At 40.5% G+C, this 23,029-nt stretch overlaps 2 protein-coding genes across 3 annotated transcripts in view; one reads left to right on the top strand and one right to left on the bottom strand.

Annotated features, from left to right (window-relative positions):
- Positions 1 to 17,238, top strand: part of RABAC1 (Rab acceptor 1) — a 36,921-nt gene extending 19,683 nt beyond the window's left edge. The window contains exon 6 of the mRNA XM_053691041.1: positions 16,775 to 17,238. Coding sequence (XP_053547016.1) covers positions 16,775 to 16,860 — 86 coding nt within the window. The 3' untranslated portion in view covers positions 16,861 to 17,238. The remainder of the gene's footprint in view (positions 1 to 16,774) is intronic.
- A 169-nt stretch (positions 17,239 to 17,407) lies between these two features.
- ATP1A3 (ATPase Na+/K+ transporting subunit alpha 3) overlaps positions 17,408 to 23,029 on the bottom strand; it is a 103,983-nt gene continuing 98,361 nt past the window's right edge. For both annotated transcript variants that reach the window (XM_053691039.1, XM_053691040.1), the window contains exons 21-23: positions 21,955 to 22,056; positions 21,132 to 21,223; positions 17,408 to 20,017 (exon numbers count right to left, since the gene is read on the bottom strand). In XM_053691039.1, the coding sequence (XP_053547014.1) occupies positions 19,989 to 20,017; positions 21,132 to 21,223; positions 21,955 to 22,056 (223 nt within the window). In that variant the 3' untranslated portion in view covers positions 17,408 to 19,988. The remainder of the gene's footprint in view (positions 20,018 to 21,131; positions 21,224 to 21,954; positions 22,057 to 23,029) is intronic.

The raw sequence follows: 23,029 nt of genomic DNA, 5'->3' as shown, positions 1-23,029 counted from the left end.
TTATGGAATTAAGGGTTAATATCTCCTGAGGGGGGTTTTGAACAGGGGAGACTTTAATCACGTTTGTTATGTGATTCTGTCTGCTAATGTGTAGTTCGCTTGGGCTCGTGGCTATTTCTGAACATAACAGCCTTTTTTTGTCAGGCTGCGCGGGCCTTGTAACCTTTTTTTTCTGGCCTGCACGGTGTACCTTGTGACTAGGCGTGGTTACGTTCCTAGTCTCCATTGCCGTATTCCTGACCTCGTGACGAAGGGGAGAGTCTGTTTCGCTAGTGTCTGGGTCCTTGGAGGTGTAAGGTGCCGTTTTTTATTTTTCTCTGTCCATAATTCCTATCCAAGTTATGGAGGATTCTGATTTTTTTGGAGACAGATGTCTCTGATTCAGATTCTACTTCTTGCGAAGAGTATGAAATGGCCCGGGTAATCCATGCCCATCAGTTATGTTTCGCATGCCACTTTAGAGTGTTCTTTTCTCCCGATACTGGGAATTTAGAGTCTGCCGAACCATCCGCCCCTGGGGACCACATATCCTGCGAGGCCAGTGCCCTAGAACCTTCTTTGACTATGCAAGCAGGTGTCCCTTATGCTGTTACCCCTTCTCCAGAAGGTGGCTCGTTTCCTCCAGAGTTTACTGCATGGTTCCTCGTGGCCATTTCTATGGCATTGGCACATTTACACCTTCCAGGAAGGGAGATGTTGATGAGATACTGTCCGTGGTCTGTTAACCACGGCTCGTCAGGCAGAGAAATGTCTGGGTCAATTCAGCCCTCTGGGGAACCGGTGTCCTCTAAGGCATTAACGGCCCAATCGTCTGGGTCGGCAGTTGCCCCAACTGAGGTAAGTCTTGCTTTTCATTATAGGCTGGGGCGCCTTTGTGTCCTGCTGAGGCATGTTTTGCCGGTGCTGGAGGATTCCACTCCTAATGAGTTGAGGGGTCCTCTGTCTTCTGCCCAGGATGGCAAGCTGGGTTAGACGTGGGGGGATGAAGTAATCTCCTTGTCATCTCCAATTTACCTTTTTCTTTGGGGTATCTTATTCCAGTTCTGAGCTTCGGGAGAATTGGATCTCTGACCATCTGGTCCTGTTAGTGTGTCCTTTCTTCTTGGGCGTTAACCTGCGGGTATAAAGAGAAAGAATCAGGAGTCCCGATAGCTTGTAAATTGATCCAAAGGCTTTATTGGCTTAAAACAAAAAGCAACAGCTCTTGTGTTACAGAGACTTTTTCAAAGCTGCAGCTCAGGGTAGTGGTCACAGCTGCTGACGCGTTTCGGCCTTGTCCGCCGTAGTCATAGCATGTTTAGTGACCACTGCTCTGAGTTTAAAAAGACAAAGAATGCCTCCCATTGGGTAAAACAAAACACACCCTTTTGGAGCCGCAAAACAATGACTTACAATAAACAAAAAACAAAGGCATTTTTCATATGCACTAAACTGACTATTTCTGATATGTGTTATAGAGGAATGTAATAGCAATAGTTAGATTACTGTAAGAAGTTAGGGAGATTATGTCAGGAGGGAGACTACTAGATGGTCATAGCTTACTTTAGTTGGTTCTGTTCTATGTTTTATGTTTTATATGTACTTATGGATTGTCTTTGACCAACATATATGGATTGCTATTTAGTTAGTTATCAAAAGTCAGGCTGGTATATTTTCCATCTAAGAATAACTTGATTTAATATATTATTTTATTCTTATTTTCAATTTAATTAATTCTATTGTTGGAAATTTTACTGTTGGTTACTATTTGGACATTGCATAAAGGTTATTACCTGTTATTCCTAGTATTAATATGATGTATGTTGAAAATGATCTGGTGTGAAAACAGGTATGTCATAAAATAATATTACCATATTTAAAATGTAATGACACTTGATTTATAATCGACATTATTACATTTTAAATATGGTAATATTATTTTATGACATACCTGTTTTCACACCAGATCATTTTCAACATACATCATATTAATACTAGGAATAACAGGTAATAACCTTTATGCAATGTCCAAATAGTAACCAACAGTAAAATTTCCAACAATAGAATGAATTAAATTGAAAATAAGAATAAAATAATATATTAATTCAAGTTATTCTTAGATGGAAAATATACCAGCCTGACTTTTGATAACTAACTAAATAGCAATCCATATATGTTGGTCAAAGACAATCCATAAGTACATATAAAACATAGAACAGAACCAACTAAAGTAAGCTATGACCATCTAGTAGTCTCCCTCCTGACATAATCTCCCTAACTTCTTACAGTAATCTAACTATCGCTATTACATTCCTCTATAACACATATCAGAAATAGTCAGTTTAGTGCATATGTAAAATGCCTTTGTTTTTTGTTTATTGTAAGTCATTGTTTTGCGGCTCCAAAAGGGTGTGTTTTGTTTTACCCAATGGGAGGCATTCTTTGTCTTTTTAAACTCAGAGCAGTGGTCACTAAACATGCTATGACTACGGCGGACAAGGCCGAAACGCGTCAGCAGCTGTGACCACTACCCTGAGCTGCAGCTTTGAAAAAGTCTCTGTAACACAAGAGCTGTTGCTTTTTGTTTTAAGCCAATAAAGCCTTTGGATCAATTTACAAGCTATCTGGACTCCTGATTCTTTCTCTTTATACTATTGCCAACCAGCAAGGAGACGCCGATATTGCCCTCAAACCTGTACACCTTCAAACCCTCAAACCTGTACGATCGGGGCCAACACAGAGAACGGAGCGTCAACAGGAAGGTGACGTCACACGCTCCAGGCAGGCACACGCAAACCAACGGACCACAGACAGCGAGAAACTCGAGGAGGGGAGCAAGCAGCACGGCCGGATTCCTGCAGAAAGCGGTGATTTGACTCCCCCAGGACCGAGTCCCCCAGCGCTGGTGAATGTGAGTGAGACCCTGAGCGGTTGAATATAGAGTTTGCTAAGTGTGCACATCAACCTAACTATCGGCTTTAGACTGAACTGTGAAGTGTGGGATTTGAATTGTGACATACCTGTAATGGTTTAGACACTCAGAGGCAATACATGCGGATAGGAGTAAAACAAACTTTGCATATATGTTAACCTGCGGGTGTTGCCCTCTTTTATTTTGATTCGGTTAGGATGTATTTTATTTAATTTTGAAAGCTCATGTCTGTTATAATTTATTTCCTTTGGAAACAATTTCTTCTCTGGAATTTGATACTAGCGATTTTGTGGTCGCATTGGCACTGCTGCGGAAGTTATATGTAAAGTTAGGACATTGTTATGTCTACCGTTTGTCTGTTTAATTTGTCTATCCCTTCAAGGGTTACGAATTTCTGTGGCCTTGGACAGTTCTTGAGGTGCCCTATGTATCAGGCTGGTCCTGGTTGGGTACTAGTTTTCTGTTCCTTAGGGTCTATGTCTGACATGTTGTGCCCGATATACCTGGCTGATCCGGTTTGGGGAGCCGAGTGTCTCACTCTTGTTGGAGTTTCGTTTTCTTGTTATTTTTATTACAAGTTATAGGTGGCCTTGCGTTCAGAGACGTCAGCCTGGTCCTTGGTTATCTTCTGGGGGCGTCAGATGGGATTGTGATCGGTCCTTATTGTCCTATCCATGTTCAGCTGGCGGGGTTCCGATCTTCGGATCCTACTAAGGCGTATTGTAGGCTCCTGGGTCCTTTTGGTTCAGGTGCTAGAGTTTTTTTCTCCTTCCCATAGTGGGTCGGATATTCTGAGGATTCCATGGAAATCCGTGGTGCCAGGTTCTGGTGGCGTTTTTTCGCCTCCTCTTTTGAGGCTTCCTTTGGGATTGTCCTCTTTGACTCTGTTCCTTGGTGACGTTGCCTCTTCCTTCAGGTCGAGGCTGTTTGGGCCTTTTTGTCCCTTTTCCTTGGGACTGGCCTTCTGGTCATCGGTTCAGGAAGTTAGGGCCTTTTGGCTTTTTCTACTTCAGGGATCTCGTCTGCTCCCATAATTTTGGAGCTATGCAGATTTTGTTGTCTCCTTTTTTCCGGTGTTTGCCCCTGCTTAGGTGTTTTGGGTTTTCATCCGCCAGGGGTTAGAATGCTTGTTCATTTGTAAAATCCTTGAGTTGTAGGTGTTTCCGGGAAGTTGATCCTAAATGGATCTTGGAGTCTGTTATCTTCTCAATCCAGATTTTCTAGGTTTGAGCTCTTTTCTCTTGTACGTTTGCCTTAGTCTTTGGACTTACTGGGGTTTTCCCTAGAGCTTTTAGGGGTCAACCAGAGTAGCTGTGTGGCTTTCATCATTTCCTAGCACCCTTTCGGTTGGGAGTTTGTGGGTGTCTTTAAAGCACTCTGTGTCTGGGATGCTTACGTGAGAGTTCAGTGTCCAAGGTGCCTTGGATATGACTGTGATTGCATTGGCTGTGGTGCAAGATCTGCCTGGATGGGGTAACCCGGTGGTTCCTCAGGAGTTTTTAGTTCGTTTAAAGCTGGCTCTAGGTTCTGGGTGTCAGGGCTTTTGTTCCTTGTCTTTGACTGGACATTTTGGGTTTCTGTATCCAGATCCCTTAGATCCTGTTCCTACGGGCGTAATTTCGGAGAATTTGACATATCTGCTGGGTCGGCCGTAGTGGCCGGATGGTTCTTTCATTCGGTACTTAACCTTTTGAGTCCATCTACAGCTTTACACTCCATACCTTTTGTGTGGGTGAGCTGTTCTGTTTTTGTTTCCCCTCCCTTTGGGGTGGACTTGGCATTCCACAGTATCCGCCTGGTGCTCGGAGGTCCTTTTTCTTCCTCTGTTCTGTGGGGTTGCCCCCCCCCCTGCCTTGCGTGCAGGATGTTAGGTGAAGGTCATTGCGAAGGGAGCTGTGACTGGGTTCTGGAACCCAAGCTCTTTTTGGGGGGACTGGATCCCCTCCCTCTTCCTTCTTGAAGGTCTTGGTGATCGGGGAATTTATATTTCCTTTGCCTTTTCGGACATTGCCAGTCTCTTTGGTGCTGGGTCCTCTTGTGAGCCTCCTTAGGTGGGAGGCTTTGCGGTGGATCCCTCCTTAGCAGGTAGTTTTTTCTCTGCTGGTTCTGGGTACTATCCTTCCTTTCCTGCTTTTCTTGGGAAAGTATTGTTCAGCTCTACTTTGGAGTTTTTCTTTCTGAAGACGGTCCTGTGCAGTTTACTAGCTTGGTTGGCGACTTGTGTTCGCTTAGACCTCCTTTGCAGCAGGAAGCCTATGGCTTTCAAAGGAGCATATTCAGATATTCTGATGCTGTTTTTTCGCGGCTCCCGGAGAAGGTTTGTCTTTCGGTTGCTCTATCCTGTGTTCGAGTTAGCACTTTGTGTAAGGGAGGGGTTTTACCCTTCTCCCCTTAGTTTTCAGGGCTTTACTTTGGTCCCTTTTAATCCATGCAGATAGGGGTCTGGGATTTTCCTTCCTTCCTTCGCTAGGTCGGTAGGGTCTTTTGTCATTTTTGCCCTGTTTCATCCTTGTTTACTCTCTTGGAGCTTCCCTTGGGTTCTTTCTTTATTGCTCTAGTCCTTTTGTGTTTCTGGGGGTCCTTTCGGACTCCCTTATCTGAGTCCTTCTTCTTCCCTTCAGGAAGAATGTGGATGTTTCCCTTCCTTCTGGTTGTTGGTGAGCTTATTCGCGGGCTGAGAGCCTGCGGGACTTTGTCTCCTCAGGGGCTTTTGGGCTCGGTCGAGTCTGGTGATCTGAGCGGTCTCTAGCAAGGGCCTTGCTGGTTCTACTGTTGGGCAGTGCTTGTGCCTTTTTTACTTTTTGTCCCTTCTGCTTCTTGTGAAGCAGTTTTTTTGTTGGGAGTTTGGGTGTTTTCAGGCTATTGTGCCCTCAAAACGGGCCGCCTTTTGTACCCACCCGTTTTGCATTCAGTGTCCTCTATAGCGTGTGTATTGTTTTCCCAAAATTAATGAATGCAGCTGGGGACTCTCCCCGTTTTATGAAGAAAAACTTAAATTATGCTTACCTGATAATTTTATTTTCTTCAGACGGGGAGAGTCCACAGCTCCCCGCCCACATTTGTTATATGGGGCGGCCGTAATTTTTGTTTTTGTAATTTGTTTCTTTTTGTTCTCCTACTGTTCCTTGTTCCCTTGGCAGAATGACTGGGGGATGAGGGAAGTGGGGGGGAGGTATTTAAGTCTTTGGCTGGGGTGTCTTTGCCTCCTCCTGGTGGCCAGATTCTGAATTCCCAAAAGTAATGAATGCAGCTGTGGACTCTCCCTGTCTGAAGAAAAGAAAATTATCAGGTAAGTATTATTTAAGTATTATATAACTTTCCAATGTACTTCTATTATCAAACTTGGTGTCTATAGCAATTTAGGGCAGTAGTGTTTTGTAACTGTAAAACATTGCTATAAATCGCAAAAACTAATTAACACCCAAAGGACTAGATGATAAAACAAAATCTAATAAGGATAAATACATGAAATAAAATGTATATTTCAATAAATATATATGTATGGGGGGGGGGGGGGGGGAAACGCAATTAATAATATCAGTACTTTTTTCTATATACAAATCTTTAAAAATAAATCGACCCCAGGTCTTAATCTTAAATCACTTTATAGACCAAGCATTTGAAATGCAATCCGTTTTGTTTGGAATACTTTCCTAGCAAACTACAATGTACGTTTCTCCTGTGTCAGTCTAGTAGCCAGTGTTAATAGCAAAATCTTTACCAACTAAAAAAAATACTCATTTGCCTAATAATTCTACACTCCCTGTGTGTGTGTGTGTGTGTATATATATATATATATATATATATATATATATATATATATATATATATATATATATATATATATATATATATATATATATATATATATGTATATATATATATATATATACATACATATACAGGGAGTGCAGAATTATTAGGCAAATGAGTATTTTGACCACATCATCCTCTTTATGCATGTTGTCTTACTCCAAGCTGTATAGGCTCGAAAGCCTACTACCAATTAAGCATATTAGGTGATGTGCATCTCTGTAATGAGAAGGGGTGTGGTCTAATTACATCAACACCCTATATCAGGTGTGCATAATTATTAGGCAACTTCCTTTCCTTTGGCAAAATGGGTCAAAAGAAGGACTTGACAGGCTCAGAAAAGTAAAAAATAGTGAGATATCTTGCAGAGGGATGCAGCACTCTTAAAATTGCAAAGCTTCTGAAGCGTGATCATCGAACAATCAAGCGTTTCATTCAAAATAGTCAACAGGGTCGCAAGAAGCGTATGGAAAAACCAAGGCGCAAAATAACTGCCCATGAACTGAGAAAAGTCAAGCGTGCAGCTGCCAAGATGCCACTTGCCACCAGTTTGGCCATATTTCAGAGCTGCAACATCACTGGAGTGCCCAAAAGCACAAGGTGTGCAATACTCAGAGACATGGCCAAGGTAAGAAAGGCTGAAAGACGACCACCACTGAACAAGACACACAAGCTGAAACGTCAAGACTGGGCCAAGAAATATCTCAAGACTGATTTTTCTAAGGTTTTATGGACTGATGAAATGAGAGTGAGTCTTGATTGGCCAGGTGGATGGGCCCGTGGCTGGATTGGTAAAGGGCAGAGAGCTCCAGTCCGACTCAGACGCCAGCAAGGTGGAGGTGGAGTACTGGTTTGGGCTGGTATCATCAAAGATGAGCTTGTGGGGCCTTTTCGGGTTGAGGATGGAGTCAAGCTCAACTCCCAGTCCTACTGCCAGTTTCTGGAAGACACCATCTTCAAGCAGTGGTACAGGAAGAAGTCTGAATCCTAAAAGAAAAACATGATTTTCATGCAGGACAATGCTCCATCACACGCGTCCAAGTACTCCACAGCGTGGCTGGCAAGAAAAGGGTTTAAAAGAAGAAAATCTAATGACATGGCCTCCTTGTTCACCTGATCTGAACCCCATTGAGAACCTGTGGTCCATCATCAAATGTGAGATTTACAAGGAGGGAAAAGAGTACACCTCTCTGAACAGTGTCTGGGAGGCTGTGGTTGCTGCTGCACGCAATGTTGATGGTGAACAGATCAAAACACTGACAGAATCCATGGATGGCAGGCTTTTGAGTGTCCTTGCAAGGAAAGGTGGCTATATTGGTCACTGATTTGTTTTTGTTTTGTTTTTGAATGTCAGAAATGTATATTTGTGAATGTTGAGATGTTATATTGGTTTCACTGGTAAAAATAAATAATTGAAATGGGTATATATTTGTTTTTTGTTAAGTTGCCTAATAATTATGCACAGTAATAGTCACCTGCACACACAGATATCCCCCTAAAATAGCTATAACTAAAAACAAACTAAAAACTACTTCCAAAACTATTCAGCTTTGATATTAATTAGTTTTTTGGGTTCATTGAGAACATGGTGGTTGTTCAATAATAAAATTAATCCTCAAAAATACAACTTGCCTAATAATTCTGCACTCCCTGTGTATGTGTGTGTGTATATATATATATATATATATATATATATATATATATATTTATTAATCTTGTTGTTGGAGGACACTCACAGGACTTATTGAGAACATGAATATAAAACTTTATTTTCCAATTAATTTTACATTAATAAAATATCGACGTATCAACCTATTTAAGGGCCTTCTTCAAGAGAATTTTCATCATTATTAGTGCAAGCAACACATCACACACCAGTGTTCAATGCTGGGCTCCCAGTGAGGAAATCAGATTTTTTTTTTTTATTTAATAGTTCTTTAACTGCAAATATCGGTATTGCAACGGTTTGTCTGTGTTTAGAAAAGTAAAGTACATTTGTCCCTGCTAGAATAAACTTTGCATAAACAGCCTTGATGTTATTCTCCTCTTCATAGTGTGGAAAGTGGCTGACCCATGCAAAACCGACAAAGGTCCTGCGGCTAACAAGTGCTTGAGAAAGGCTGAATGAACAACTGAACCGCGTAGCAGACATTGCAAAACGTTCCACTGAGTCAGTCCCACTGGTCCTTCCATTGCTAATAAGTATACCAGCTGACACGCCCACACCACGTGATCGGGTTGTGTGCCGCAGGAGCTTGGCAGCTTTGCATGGGTCAACCGCTTTCCGGGCTGTGAGGAGGAGGAGAACAACATTAAGGCTGTTTATATAAAGGTTTTACCAGCAGGGAGAAAGGTACCTTTTCTAAACAGACAGACCGTTGTAATACCTATATTTATTTGCATTTTAAGGAACTATTGATTTTATGCACATGATTGAGTCACCTATCTGTTTTAAGGAAGTTAGAATCTGAACGGTTTCGAAGAGTTGCTAAAGTAGACTAAAACTTCAATCCAAAAAGAAATTAAAAAAAAAAAAATGTTTTATATAATTTCCTAAATATTTTTTAGTTGGTAAATATTTTTCCATTTACACCGGCTTCTAATGAAAGACTGACATAGGAGAAACTTATATTGAAGTAGTTTGTTTGTTAGGAAAGTATTAAAAAATGAAATAGATTGCATTTCAAATTATTGTTTAATAAAATGACTTAAGATTAAGGCCTGAGTCGATTTATTTGAGAGATTTGTATTTATAAGAAGTACTAATATTATAAATTGGGAATTTTTTTTCTCTAATAAAATACATAAATATTTATTGAGATATACATTTAATTTTATGTATTTATCCTTATTGGACTTTTTATCACCCAGTCTTTTGGCTTTTAATTAGGTTACCTTAGACAGTTTTTGTTATTTAAGCATTGCTCGTTTTGTCCAATTTATTAAGGTTTGATTGGTTCAGGTTTATTGGTGTAAAAGGAAAACTACTTTTTATTTGAAAAAACAAAGTTCCAAGGAGCCTCCAATTTAAAATAAAAACTTGATCCTTTATTAAAACAAAAATAACATGCAAACCTTTAGGTAAAATAGGCCATCAAAACATCTGACCTGTTTCGGTCTTGCGACCATAATCATAGACTTCCTAACCATACAGGGGACTCACCCTTTATAGACACATAAAACATCTGATTGGTTAAAACATAATTGGCCTAAATTTTACTCATTCAATACTGAGTAGTGGAGAGAATCATTTTTAGAAGGAGAATACAGATATTATTCATACAGAATATAGAGAATTATTTAGTTTGAGAGTTTGTTATGGGTTAATGAAACAGACAGCAAACTAACTATAGTGAAGAATTAACAGATATTTTACATACAAAGTGTAGAGAATTTCTTTCCTATAACATGAAGAGTCCATGACATCATTCCAATTACTAGTGGGATATTCAACTCCTGGCCAGCAGGAGGAAGCAAAGAGCACCCCAGCAAAGCTGTTAAAGGGACTGTCTACCATAGAATTGTTATTGTTTTAAAAGATAGATAATCCCTTTATTACCCATTCCCCAGTTTTGCATAACCAACACAGTTATATTAATATACTTTTTACCTCTGTGATTACCTTCTATCTAGGAACCTTCTTCCAGTCCCTGATCACATGACTGTGACTGTTTTATTATCTATTGTCTTAAATTTAGCATTGTTTTGTGCTAAATCGTAAATAACTCCCTTTGACTGAACACCGTGTTATCTATATGGCCCACGTGTACTTTCTGTCTTTGTGTTGAAAAGAGATTTAAAAAGCATGTGATAAGAGGCAGCCCTCAAAGGCTTAGAAATTAGCATATGAGCCTACCTATGTTTAGTTTAAACTAAGAACACCAAGAGAAAAAAAGCAAATTTGATGATAAAAGTAAATTGGAAAGTTGATTAAAATTAAAAGTCCTATCTGAATAATGAAAGTTTAATTCATACTAGACTGTCCCTTTAAGTGTAACTGCCTTACCCATAACCCCCAGTCATTCTCTTTGCTTCTGTCAATGGAGATTGTGCGAAGTGTCTGAAGATTTTAATCCTTTTATGGGTACTTTTCCCTGCTGTGTCCATGTCAATCTCTTGCTGTGTCCATGTCAATCTCTTGAGTAAGAGTAGCAGTGGCTTTTAGCAGTTAAAATATGGCAAGGAAGTCTTTGCTTTACTTTTAACATTTTGCTACCCCTTTGCCGAAAGCCAGAGTTAGTTACTCTGTTCTTTCTTTTCCTACAGGTCAGTGAGTGAAGCGCCTGCCACACCTGAGGATCAGCATCTATCATGCAATTGGATCCAAGGTATGTGCTTTTGTCTTCTAGGTACAGAAGGATAGCAGCACTTAGGAGGTTAATCCTCTTTTTGAGATCCTTCCTTTGGGATTTAATAATCTTTATTAATTGAGGATTCAGTATGAGACACTTTATATGAGGAGTTCACTTGGCCAGGGGAGTTCATGGGTTAACAGTAAATAAATTCTTTATTGGTTCCCTAACATGTAATACATTTCTAGGTTCAAAGGCTTACACATTAAATGCTGTATTATCATTCATACAGTTTAACAGTTTTACTTCTTTAGCCATTTTTAAACTGTAGCTTTTCACGCTCTTTTTAGAGCTGTGTAAATTTATGTGACGCAGTTTTCTGATTATCCCAATCACGTGTCGACAGCACTTCCACTTTTGCAAAGTGGTTATAGAGTTTAGTGCAGCCGTCTTTGACTCTGCTTGAAATTCTTTTGAATCGGCTTCTGTTTATCAGCTCTCCGGATTCCAGATGAGGATATCACGTCTAGAGACTAGTGGGACATTTTATTCTGGCCGGAAGAAGCCTCAGGCATCTGAGGCAGTTTTTCAAGTTAAATTTAAATTGATTTTAGTTTTTAATATTTATTTAATATTTAGTACTATCTGAAAGATTAAGAATTTTTTTTATTTTTCATTAAAATTGTCTATATTAAACATTGCTTGTGGAACCTGTTATTCTAAGCTATGGATACAGATCAGGATCAATCTATCTATATGGATAGATGTTTGCTTTGTTTAGACAACCAGATTGCCCTTCCCATGCAGTTTTGTTCCTCTTGTTTAGCAAAAACTTTAAAATGCAAAGAAAAAATTCTCCCTTCTTAACCAAGTGTCTCTCAGGATTCTGCTGTGTGTGACATGCCTCAGCTTTCTTCTCAGACGTCCCAAGCCTTAGTTGTTTCTCAAACTGTGCCTTCTGTGTCCTTTCATCCACCTGGGGGTGTTTATTTACCTGGGGATTTTGCCGCTCAGGTTTCTTCTCCAGTAACAGAGGCTTTGTCAGCTTTCCCTACATTGGGTAAGCGTAAGAGAAAATCTAAACACTTGCCTGATGCTAAGGATTCTGATTCTAGGACTGCATTAGTCACTCTTTCTCGGATGTCTGATGATGAGAATACTGCAGTAGCTTCTGAAGGTGAGATCTCAGACTCTGACACTTAAGCAGAAAAATCTTCAGAATCTGAAGAAGTTTATTTTAGATTTAGGCTTAAACACCTCCGATTACTTTTGAAGGAGGTTCTAGCTACTTTGGACGACTGAACCGGCAGTTGCTGTCAACCCCACAAAGTCTTCAAAATTGGATAGAGTCTGATTTCCCCATCTTCTGAGGAGGTTTTTCCTGTACCAAGGAAGATGTCTGAAATTATTGCGCAGGAATGGAGACAAACCAGGGGTTCCTATTTCCCCTTCCCCTGTTTTAAGAAGATGTTTCCTGTGGCTGACTCTATTCTTGACTCATGGCGCACTGTTCTAAAAGTAGAAGGAGCTATTTCTACTCTTGCTCAGAGAACTACCATTCATATAGAGATTATTTGCTCTTTTAAGGACCCAATGGACAAGAAGCTAGAGGCTTACTTAAAAAAGATGTATGTCCATCAAGGGTTACAGTGGCAACCAGCAGCGAATATTGCTACGGTAGCAGGAGCTGCATCTTATTGGTGCAATGCGTTATCTGATCTTATTACAGAGGAAACTACAGGTAGAGGAGATCCAATATAGGATCAAAGCTCCTAAATTGGCCAATACATCTTTTGTGATGCCAATATGCAGATAATTCGTCTGGGAGCTAAGATGTCTAGCTTCACGGTTCTAGCTCACAGGGCTCTGTGGTTAAAATCTTGGTCGGCCGATGTCTCTTATAAGGCCAAGCTTTTGGTTTTGCCATACAAGGGAAAGACTCTGTTTGGACCTGGTCTGGCAGAGATCATTTCAGTGATTACAGGTGGAAAGGGATCTTTCCTACCTCAGGACAAGAAGAACAGACCTAGAGGTTGTCAGACCTCTAATTTTCATTCCTTTCGTAACTTTAAGGGACAAAAGTTCTCTTCCTCATCTAAACCAGATCAACCCAGACCTTCTTGGAAATCCAACCAGCCCTGGAATAAGAGAAAACAAAACAAAAAGTCTTCTGCTGACTCTAAATCAGCATGAAGGTTCCACCCCTGATTCCTGTGGGGCAGGCTTTCTCTATTTCGTCAAGCCTGGATATGTGATGTCCCAGACTCTTGGGCTGTGGACATAGTATCTCAGGGTTACAGAATGGGATTCAAGTCTTGCCCTCCAAGGGACAGATTTCTCTTGTCAAGACTATCCTCAAACCAAATAAAGGAGGAAGCCTTCTTAAACTGTGTAAAAGACCTATACTCTCTGGGAGTTATTGTTCCTGTCCCTCTAGCAGAACAGGGTCTAGGATTCTACTCAAATCTATTTGTGGTTCCTAAAAAGGAAACTTTTGCGCCATTTTAGACCTCAAGTGTCTAAACAAATTTCTCAGGGTTCTGTCCTTCAAGATGGAAACTATTCGTTCCATTCTCCCTTTAGTACAGGAAGGTCAGTTTATGACGACCATAGACCTGAAGGACGCATACCTTCACGTTCCCATACAGAGGGAACACCATCAGTATCTGAGGTTTGCCTTTCTGGACAAGCACTTCCAATTTGTTGCACTTCCATTTGGTCTGGCCACGGCTCCCAGAATATTCACAAATGTTCTGGGAGCCCTGTTGGCTGTGATCAGATCCAAGGGTATTGCTGTAGCGCCTTATCTAGACGACATCTTGGTTCAGGCATCATCTTTTCAACTAGCACAATCTCATACAGAGACGCTGCTGTCTTTTCTATGTTCCCATGGGTGGAAGGTGAATTTGGGAAAAAAGTTCTCTTGTTCCATCTACCAAAGTGTATTTCCTAGGGACTATAATATATCCCCTGTCCATGAAGATTTTTCTGACGGTCAGAAAAGAAAAGATTCTTGCTTCCTGACTTTCTCTCCAGTCTGCATTTCGCCCATCTGTGGCCCAATGCATGGAGGTGGACTGATGGTGGCATCCATGGACATCGTTCCCTTTGCTTACTTCCATCTCTGACTGCTGCAACTTTGTATGCTCCATCAATGGAACTGAGATCATTCGGATTTAACTCAAAGGATAAATCTGGACCTTCTGACAAGAGACTCTCTCTCGTGGTGGGTGTCACAGAAACATCTGTCTCAGGGCACTTGCTTTCGGAGACCTTCCTGGGAAATTGTGACTACGGATGCCAGCCTATCAGGCTGGGGTGCTGTTTGGGGCCCTCTAAAAGCTGGGGGCCTGTGGTCTCGGGAGTAGTCCTCTCTTCCCATAAACATCTTTGAGTTGAGAGCTATCTTCAATGCCTCAACTGGCATTGGTCCGGTTTATAAGATTTCAATCAGACATCATCACCTTATAGGCTTATATCAACCACCAGGGAGGGACTCGGAGTTCCTTAGCCATGAAGAAGGTGACTCAAATTCTGCAGTGGGCGGAAGCCCACGATTGTCTCCTATCTGCTATCCACATTCCAGGAGTGGACAATTGGGAAGCAGATTTTCTGAGCAGGCAGACTTTTCATCTCGGGGAGTGGGCTCTCCATCCGGAAGTGTTCTCTCAGATAACCCTCAAGTGGGGGGTTCCAGAGTTGGATCTGATGGCGTCCTGCCAAAACGCCAAAGTACGGTTCAAGGTCAAGAGATCCTCAGGTCGTTCTGATAGATGCTCTAGCGGTTTCTTGGAGGTTTTCTCTGGCTTATCTGTTTCCTCCATTTGCTTTTCTGAGTCATCAAACAGGAGAGAGCATCTGTGATTTTAATAGCTCCTGCAAGGCCTCGCAGGATCCGATTCAGGCTCAAAAGCGGGTTACTCGCAAGATTTACCATAAGATATGACCTAAATATCTTTATTGGTGTTAATCTAGTGGATTCTCCTGGAGCCGATGAGGATTCCCCGGATTTTGTCTTTTCTTAAGGATGGACTGGATAAGGGTTTATCGGTCAGTTCTATAAAGGGTCAGATTTCAGCGTTATCTATCTTTTTGCACAAAGTCTGGCAGATGTTCAAGCCTTTGTACAGGCCCTGGTTAGAATCAGGCCTGTGTTTTAAACCTGTTGCTTTCCCATGGAGCCTTAATTTAGTTCTTAAAGTTTCAGTTTGAGACCTATGCATAGTGTTGATATAAAATGGTTATCCTGGAAGGTTTTGTTTCTTGTGGCCATTTCTTCCGTTTGCAGAGTGTCTGAGCTTTCAGCTCTGCAGTGTGATTCTCCCTACCTTATTTTTCATGCTGATAATGCGGTCCTTTGTACTAAATTGGGGTTTCTCCCTAAGGTAGTATTGGATCGAAACATTAATCAGGAAAATGTTGTTCCTTTTCCTAATCCTTCTTCTCAATTGGTACCTCTTTTGCATAACTTGGATGTTGTGCGGGTTCTAAAATTTTACTTACAAGCTACTAAAGATTTTCGGCAATCTTCTGCCCTGTTTGTTGTTTTCTATGGAAAGCGTAAGAGTCAGAAGGCTACTCCTACTTCTCTGTCTCTCTGGTTAAGAGGTTTGATTCGTTTGGCTTATGAGACTGCTGGACAGCAGCCTCCTGAGAGAATTACGGCTCATTCCACTAGGACTGTATCCTTGTCTTGGGCTTTCAAAAATGAAGCTTCTGTGGAACAGATTTGCAAGGCAGCTCTGCATACTTTTTTCCAAATTCTACAAATGTTATACTTTTGCCAAGGCTTCTTTTGGGAGAAAGGTTCTTCAAGCGGTGGTGCCTTCTGTTTAGGTCCTCCCTGTTCGTTCCGTGTAGCTTGGGTATTGGTTCCCACTAGCAATTGGAATGACGTCATGGATGCTTACCTGATAAATTTCTTTACAGACATGGAGAGTCCATGACCCTGACCTCTTTTAATTATAATTCGGCTATTTTTTGTGTGTAAACTTCAGACACCTTTTCACCCTTGTGTTTCTTCCTTTTCCATTTCGTTCGGCTGAATGACTGGGGGTTATGGGTAAGGCAGTTACACTTAACAGCTTTTCTGGAGTTCTCTTTGCCGCCTCCTGCTGGCCAGGAGTTGAATATCCCACTAGTAATTGGAATGACGTCGTGGACTCTCCATGTCCGGAAATAAATAAATTTATCAGGTAAGCATAAATTTTGTTTTTACTAGATAGGGAGTGGTAATTGTTGGCTGATGTAGCAGATAGCAAACTAACATGCTATGCTTCAATTGACAAACGTTTGTTGCTACAAATCTGACATAGTAGCACATTTATAAGTTGCTTTTTATTTGCACTTACCTAGTAAATACTTTCTTTTTCCTCATAACATTGCTATAAACAATGTTTAAATCATAGAAGCCAAATAGCTTAAGACACGTGCACACTCCTGAGCTCACCTAGGAATACTGTTTAACAAAGGACACCAAGAGAACTAAGCGAAATTGATAATAGAAGTAAATTCAGTCCAATTACTTTAGTGTCCCTTAAACAGGTTGGTATTCTATTTTTTACACGCACTAGCTAAACTTTGTTTTCTCACTAGTTACTGTTATAGCCGATTTATTAAAGTTCTCCTCTCTATGCTTAATTGAATCAGTTGCAAAGAATAATATAAATTGGTGAAGCAGGAGTTTTGTCTAATTATTTTTCCTTTTAAAGATGTTACCTGTGGATTACAGTCTAATCTGTGTTTTTTCTGTCTGTAGGAGCTACTCTTGTAGTTATTGGTTCTCATGCCTCATTCCATGAGCTGGAAGGGGATGTAGAAGAACTGCAAATGGAAGAGGTCTGAGCAGCCTCTGGGGTTTCATCACCAGAATCTGAGAAAGACGCCCCAGGGACCTTTTAGGTCAAAGTCCTGTCCCGTTTTTCCTCTTTGTAACTCTTTTTATACCCTACTTTTCCTAACAAGCACTTTGCAGCAGGATTTGCACAAGTTTTTCTGAGGTTCAACCCTTCATCCTTCCAAAGTGCGACACTGTCAGTTCCAAAGGCAGGCTTGAAAAATGACACAGGCATATCTGACCAAACAAGTTCTGTTAGAAAATGATGCTCACTGTGGTTCATGACCTTTTTTGTCCTAATGGAGAGGATGCATGTTTAAATTGTATACAACATTTTATGTCTCATATCAATTATTGTATAATAAAGTATATTGATTGTATCGCGAGTGAGTTACTTCAGTGTGATCATTTTGTCTTCTCTATTCCGAACAGTTTCATGGTTGCTGTCATTTTTTTTTATTTTCCTACTTGAAATTTAATTTATTTTGTCTGAAAATACCTCTGACTTCAGTGCTCCTTACTTCTTAACACGTTAGGTTGCAGTAATAACACAGATTGACGTTTTTTGGGGTATTTTTATTCTTATTTATTTTTGTAAATCACAGAAAATTGCAGGAAAACACAAGATTAAAAAAAATTGACAACTTGACAAAAACTAATGTAAGAGGGGGGACAGAGACACAGAACAGAGACATAAACTGGAAACAACCATCCATTTTGTAATAGAGATATCAGGGAAACCGTTCCATTAACTGGTTTTACTGTAGAAGAGACAGCATCTTCCATTCACCATTTCTACTAGAGTCCACATACAGTATATTGCCAGTCTCTCATCCACTCCTACAGCAATCGCACAGCATGCCTCCCTACAGAGTAACAGTTGCTTCTCCATGCTATTCCGCGAAGCACATCTCTTAACCCATTGCCTTCTCTAACCCTCTCCTACAGAGTGCACAATGCTTCTCATCCGTTACTGCAAGCACGTTGCCTGTCGCAGCTCCCTTAAAAGAGCGCATTGTCTGCCTTCTCCCCATCTACATCTAGCAGCATTACCTGCATCTCTACTACATAGTTAACGTTGTTTCTCATCACTGTTACAAGAAGCACATTTTCTGTTTCTCACCCCTTCTTCTGTACGCCCATTGACTGCCTCCCCCCCTACACTGAGCATCATTAACTGCTTCTGTACTACTGAGTGCACATTGTCTCTAATTGCTGTTACTGCAAGCATGCCCTCTACTTCTGTCCCTATTCTATAATGAAAACCCAGCAGTCTTTCACCCCTTACAGCATTGCCTGTCTCTACTACAGAGAGCACAAGGCTTCTTATGTTATTGCAGCAACCATGCTAGAGTGAGCATGATTGCTTTTCCCTTTTTTCTAAAATAATACACTTCCTCCTTATAATCCCTCCTCCTATGAAGAGCATATTACTGTTCCTTTGCCCCCCCCCCCCCCATATACAATTGTTTGTGCCTCTCCTACTGTAGAGTGCGCATTTTCATTATCATACTCCCTCCAACTACAGAAAGCATGCGTCCTGCCTCTCCTTTTACTGCAAAGTGAACATAGGCTGCCTCTTACCCCCTTTCAGTACAGTAAACATGTAGCTTGATTGTCACCACCTCCTATTGCTCACCTAAAGGGACATGATCTGCTCAATTTTTGCTACTCCAATGACAATTTACCTCTCATATCTCTACTATATTGGTATTATTTCTTACCCAGTCTAAAAGAGAACATCCTCTCACTGCTTCCTTCATGAAACGCCACTTGTTCCTCACCTTCAGTAGACCTTGACTTCATTCTGTTCTACTGATATTCCAGCTTTCCGGTTTGCCTCTAATAATTGAAGCCTCACTTCCTTACACCTCTTCTAACCTAAGATCACTCATTCATAACAGACATTGCCTAACAAACACGCTGCCTTTCCTCACAGTTCTTTTATTACTTTGAGTTCTTACCCACTCATAAGCTCATTGTCTGCTGTGCCTCCAATACTAATTCAGAGATGGCACCCTCTTAACTCCTTCAATTAAAGAGACATCACTCCACGTTCACCCCCTCCTACTACAAAAATAGTGCATTCTGTACTGCTTATGCTTTCCGAATACACAAACATCAGGCACACATACAGAAATAACAGAGACAGATACCTCTCATTCAGTCCTAAAGCACAGACACCATAGACACATACCTCACACCCCTCCTAATAGACAGCATAGACAAATACCTCTCACTCCCATAGATTCTGAATACAGTAGATACTGATAAATAGTAACTGGGTGGGTGGGGAAATGTATTACAGAAATAAGACTCCGATATGAGAGATGCTCTAGGTCTCTCTGGAAGTCAAGGGGTTAGCAGGGCTTTAACAATGCCCCATAAAACCCTACACTGTACACCAGATTATTCGTAGAGTCATTTCAACCCGGATCACTGGTGCCCTTGCAAATTCCAGGATAACCATTTGTCTGCTGAAGCAGCAAGTTACATTTAGAATACACAATGCACTGTGTTTACTCTCCTTTGGCAGCAAAGAGGTTAACAGGAAGAGTATCATATTGCAGACCCCCATTGACCACTTGTTTATGCCTCCCCTTTCCTCTGAGTATCTCTAACCATTCTTCATTTCTCAGTTCACTAATCCTATTACAGCCAGAGAACCTGCAACCCATTGCTTAATAGATTCATCTAGTTGCAAAGGGGTTAATCCCTTATGTACCATTTGTAGTCAATTTTATTTCTCTTTCCTAGTTACCATAACTCACTTTCTTTTTGTTACTATACTCTCTCTCCCCCTCCTTAAGAATACAGCAGTAAAAGAAAAAAAAAGAAAAAACAAAATAAATGACTGGTCCTATTTATATTTATATATAATATATATATATTTATAATTTTACAGAAAAGGGAGGGGGAGAGAAATGAGTTGAAAAGAACCAAGGTGTAATCTCAAAACAGAAGACTGGGGAGCTGGATTTCACAGCGGATGTTGCATTCCTTTGTATCCTGTGTGTTTATTCAAGGGGGTGTTTGGTTATTTCTTTTTTTTTTTTTTTTTTTTTCTTTAATTTTTTTTTTTTTTTGGAGGGAATTTAGAGGTCGGAGAGGGTCCAGGAGGCGATGCTCTGGGAGTTTAATAATAAGATTCTTTTTCTACCCAACCTGCAAAAGATAAATTAAGTAATTTAATGAAGAGTCTGCAATACCTGTACCTATACAGAAGGAAATGTGTGTTGCAGTTTTTAGTGATCCATTACAATTTGACAAATTTATGTTAAAAGCCAGACAAAAAATTGAGTAGTCAGGCACCGTTTCTAATTAAAGTTTTTTTATAAGAAAAAAAATATGAATTGGGGTAAAATTCTAAAATTGGCATAACTAGATATCTACAAGTAGGACATTTAAAAGTGTAGGTAATGTATTGTACATTAATTATAAGATATTCCAAAACTAGAAGTTTAATTTGTCACAGTCTTTCCTAATATGCAAGAAGATGCACAATTATTTTATCTCCCCAGTGGGCAAGTGCAGTACTTCCATCTGGACTAATAACTGGGACTTTTTGAGTAGCTGAAAAAAGAAAAAAAAATGTTTAAAGGGATACTAAACCCAAATGTTGTCTTTCATGATTCAGATAGAGCATGCCATTTTAAGTAACTTTGTAATTTACTCCAATTATCAATTTTTCTTTTTTCTCTTGCTATCTTTATTTGAAAAAGCAGGAATCTAAGGTAAGGTGCCGACCCATTTTTGGTTCAGCACCCTGGATAGTGCTTGATGATTGGTGGCTACATTTAGCTACCAATCAGTAAACGCAACCCAAGTGCTGAACCAAAAATGGTCCGGCTCCTAACCTTACAGTCTTGCTTTTCAAATAAAGATAGCAAGAGAATAAAGAAAAAATAATTGTAGTAAATTACAAAACTGCATGCTCTATCTGAATCATGAAAGAAAAAAAAAATGGGTTTAGTATCCCTTTAAGATATTATCACCCTTCAAATGTATTCTTTTAATCAGGGTTTTTTAAGCATAACTAAATAAGGTAACCTATATTTGTTTCAGCCATGATACAAGAGGGTAAAATCCCCTATAAGATTTCTTGAGACACATGTATAATAGAGAGGTGATGGAGCAATCGTGTATCAGTTACATTGAAACAGGTAAAGTTGGAGAATGGTGTATTTTGCCCAGTGACACAATCAGACTCTTGTGTTTGTACTAGGACATAATATTACAAAGTTTACTTTCATTCCTTTACACATGAATGCAGTCTCACCTCCTGGGTGTCTCCGTAGGATAAGTTTCCGGATCTCATCATATACAAAGATGAGGAAGCTGTATGGGAAGGCACAGAACCACCAGCTGGGCCTGCAGACAAAGCAGTTTGGTTAATTGTTGAGCTGAGTTATCAGCAGTACCCAATCATAAATCTGAAGTGCAGACTCAAATCATGGTACCTGGAGATACACCAAATGCACGCCCCCAATGAAAAATTACAAAGTTAACACATTTTTGTGTCGCTCACCACATGAAGCACATAACAGCAGTCATGAAACAGGGGAAAAGGAATGATGGCCACACCTACAGTGACACTAGACTTAGTGGGTGATGCAAGTTCTCAATAATACTACCTTTCAGTGAGTGAAACCCCATCAAACTTGGTAACACTGATCTTCATTTACTGACAACAAATTTTAGCCACTACTCTATTGAGCAAAGCTTGCTTGCAATTGGTAACACTGTCCTTCAATAATTGCTGCCTCCAGCCAATCAGTAAAACTGCCCTTCATTGAGTAACACCATGTGCCAATCAGTAACACTGCCCTTCAGTAACAGCATGTGCCAATCAGTAACACTGTCCTTCAATGACTGCTGTCCCCAGCCAATCAGTGACACCATGTGCCAATCAGTAACACTTCCCTTCAGTGAGTGACTTAATTTCCCAATCAGCAATACTGCTTTTCGGGGTGTAACTGCACTTTCACAATCTAACACTGCCCTTAAGTGAGTGAAAACCACTCCTGATCTGTGATACCATCCCTCACTGAATTGTACCTAGTTTCCATATCGGCAGCATTCTTTAAACCTCGGTTACTTACTTTAGCGGGTACATTCTCAGTGCAATGTCCATTCCTGGGCAGTAAGACAGGAATGCGGCCAAAGCCGTTTCCTCAAACAGACCGAAAATTAGAATCTTATTCCTAAAAAGAAAGAAAAAGGGAAGGAGCAAAAAGAAAACAAACAAAAATTAGTAGGTTTATGATATTTACATAACTGGGAAAGAGATTACTGAGGGCCCAACTCTCAAAAACATGCCAGCATAGAGAGAAATCATCAGCTTGTGTTACTGAACACTATACTGTAAAGTAAGTGTCTCTCCTTTACATTAATAATACTAGTGAACTCTTCTTACTGAGATACATAGGGGCATATCTATCAAGCTCTGTATGGAACTTGAGGGCCTGTGTTTCTGGTGAGCCTTTAGGCTCACCAGAAACACCAGTTATGAAGCAGCGGTCTAAAGACCGCTACTCCATAACCTGTCCGCCTGCTCTGAGGAGGCGGACAGACATTGCCGCAATTCAACCCGATCGAATTTGATCGGCTTGATTGACACCCCCTGCTAGCGGCCGATTGGTCAAGAATCTGCAGGGGGCGGCAATGCACCAGCAGTTCACAAGAGATGCTGGTGAAATGCTGAATGCGTAGACCGTATTGCTCTCCGCATTCGGCGAGGTCTGTCGCACATGATCCGCAATGTTGGATCATGTCCGACAGGCCTTTCATAAATAGGCCCCATAGTTTTTAAGGTAAAATTACCCTTTAAAGCAAACCCTGAAAGGCCTTATAATACTAACAATGCCTCTTATAGAATCTCACCAAACTAGAGAGTTTAAGAGAATTGGGCCCTGAGTGAGATTTGTCTGAGGTTTGTATTATTTATAGTAGTGGTTCCCAAAGTGGGTGGTACTGCCCCTTGGGGGGCACTGGGATTACTATAGGGGGCACTAGTAAGTAATGAGTGGCAGAGGAAGCTCAGTGATCTTAATTAGTTGCACTTTAGTCTAGATGTCTAAAGGCTAAACAACTTTCTTGCTTTGTATTTGACATTTTACTGTCCAATGCATTAAAGGCTTTTCCATTTATGATAGTTTAAATAATATTCTGTCTAAC

Source organism: Bombina bombina, chromosome 8, assembly GCF_027579735.1.
Source record: "Bombina bombina isolate aBomBom1 chromosome 8, aBomBom1.pri, whole genome shotgun sequence".
Taxonomy (NCBI): Eukaryota; Metazoa; Chordata; class Amphibia; order Anura; family Bombinatoridae; genus Bombina; species Bombina bombina.
Note: the sequence above shows the minus strand (reverse complement) of the source record. Positions and strands in the feature narration are given on the sequence as shown.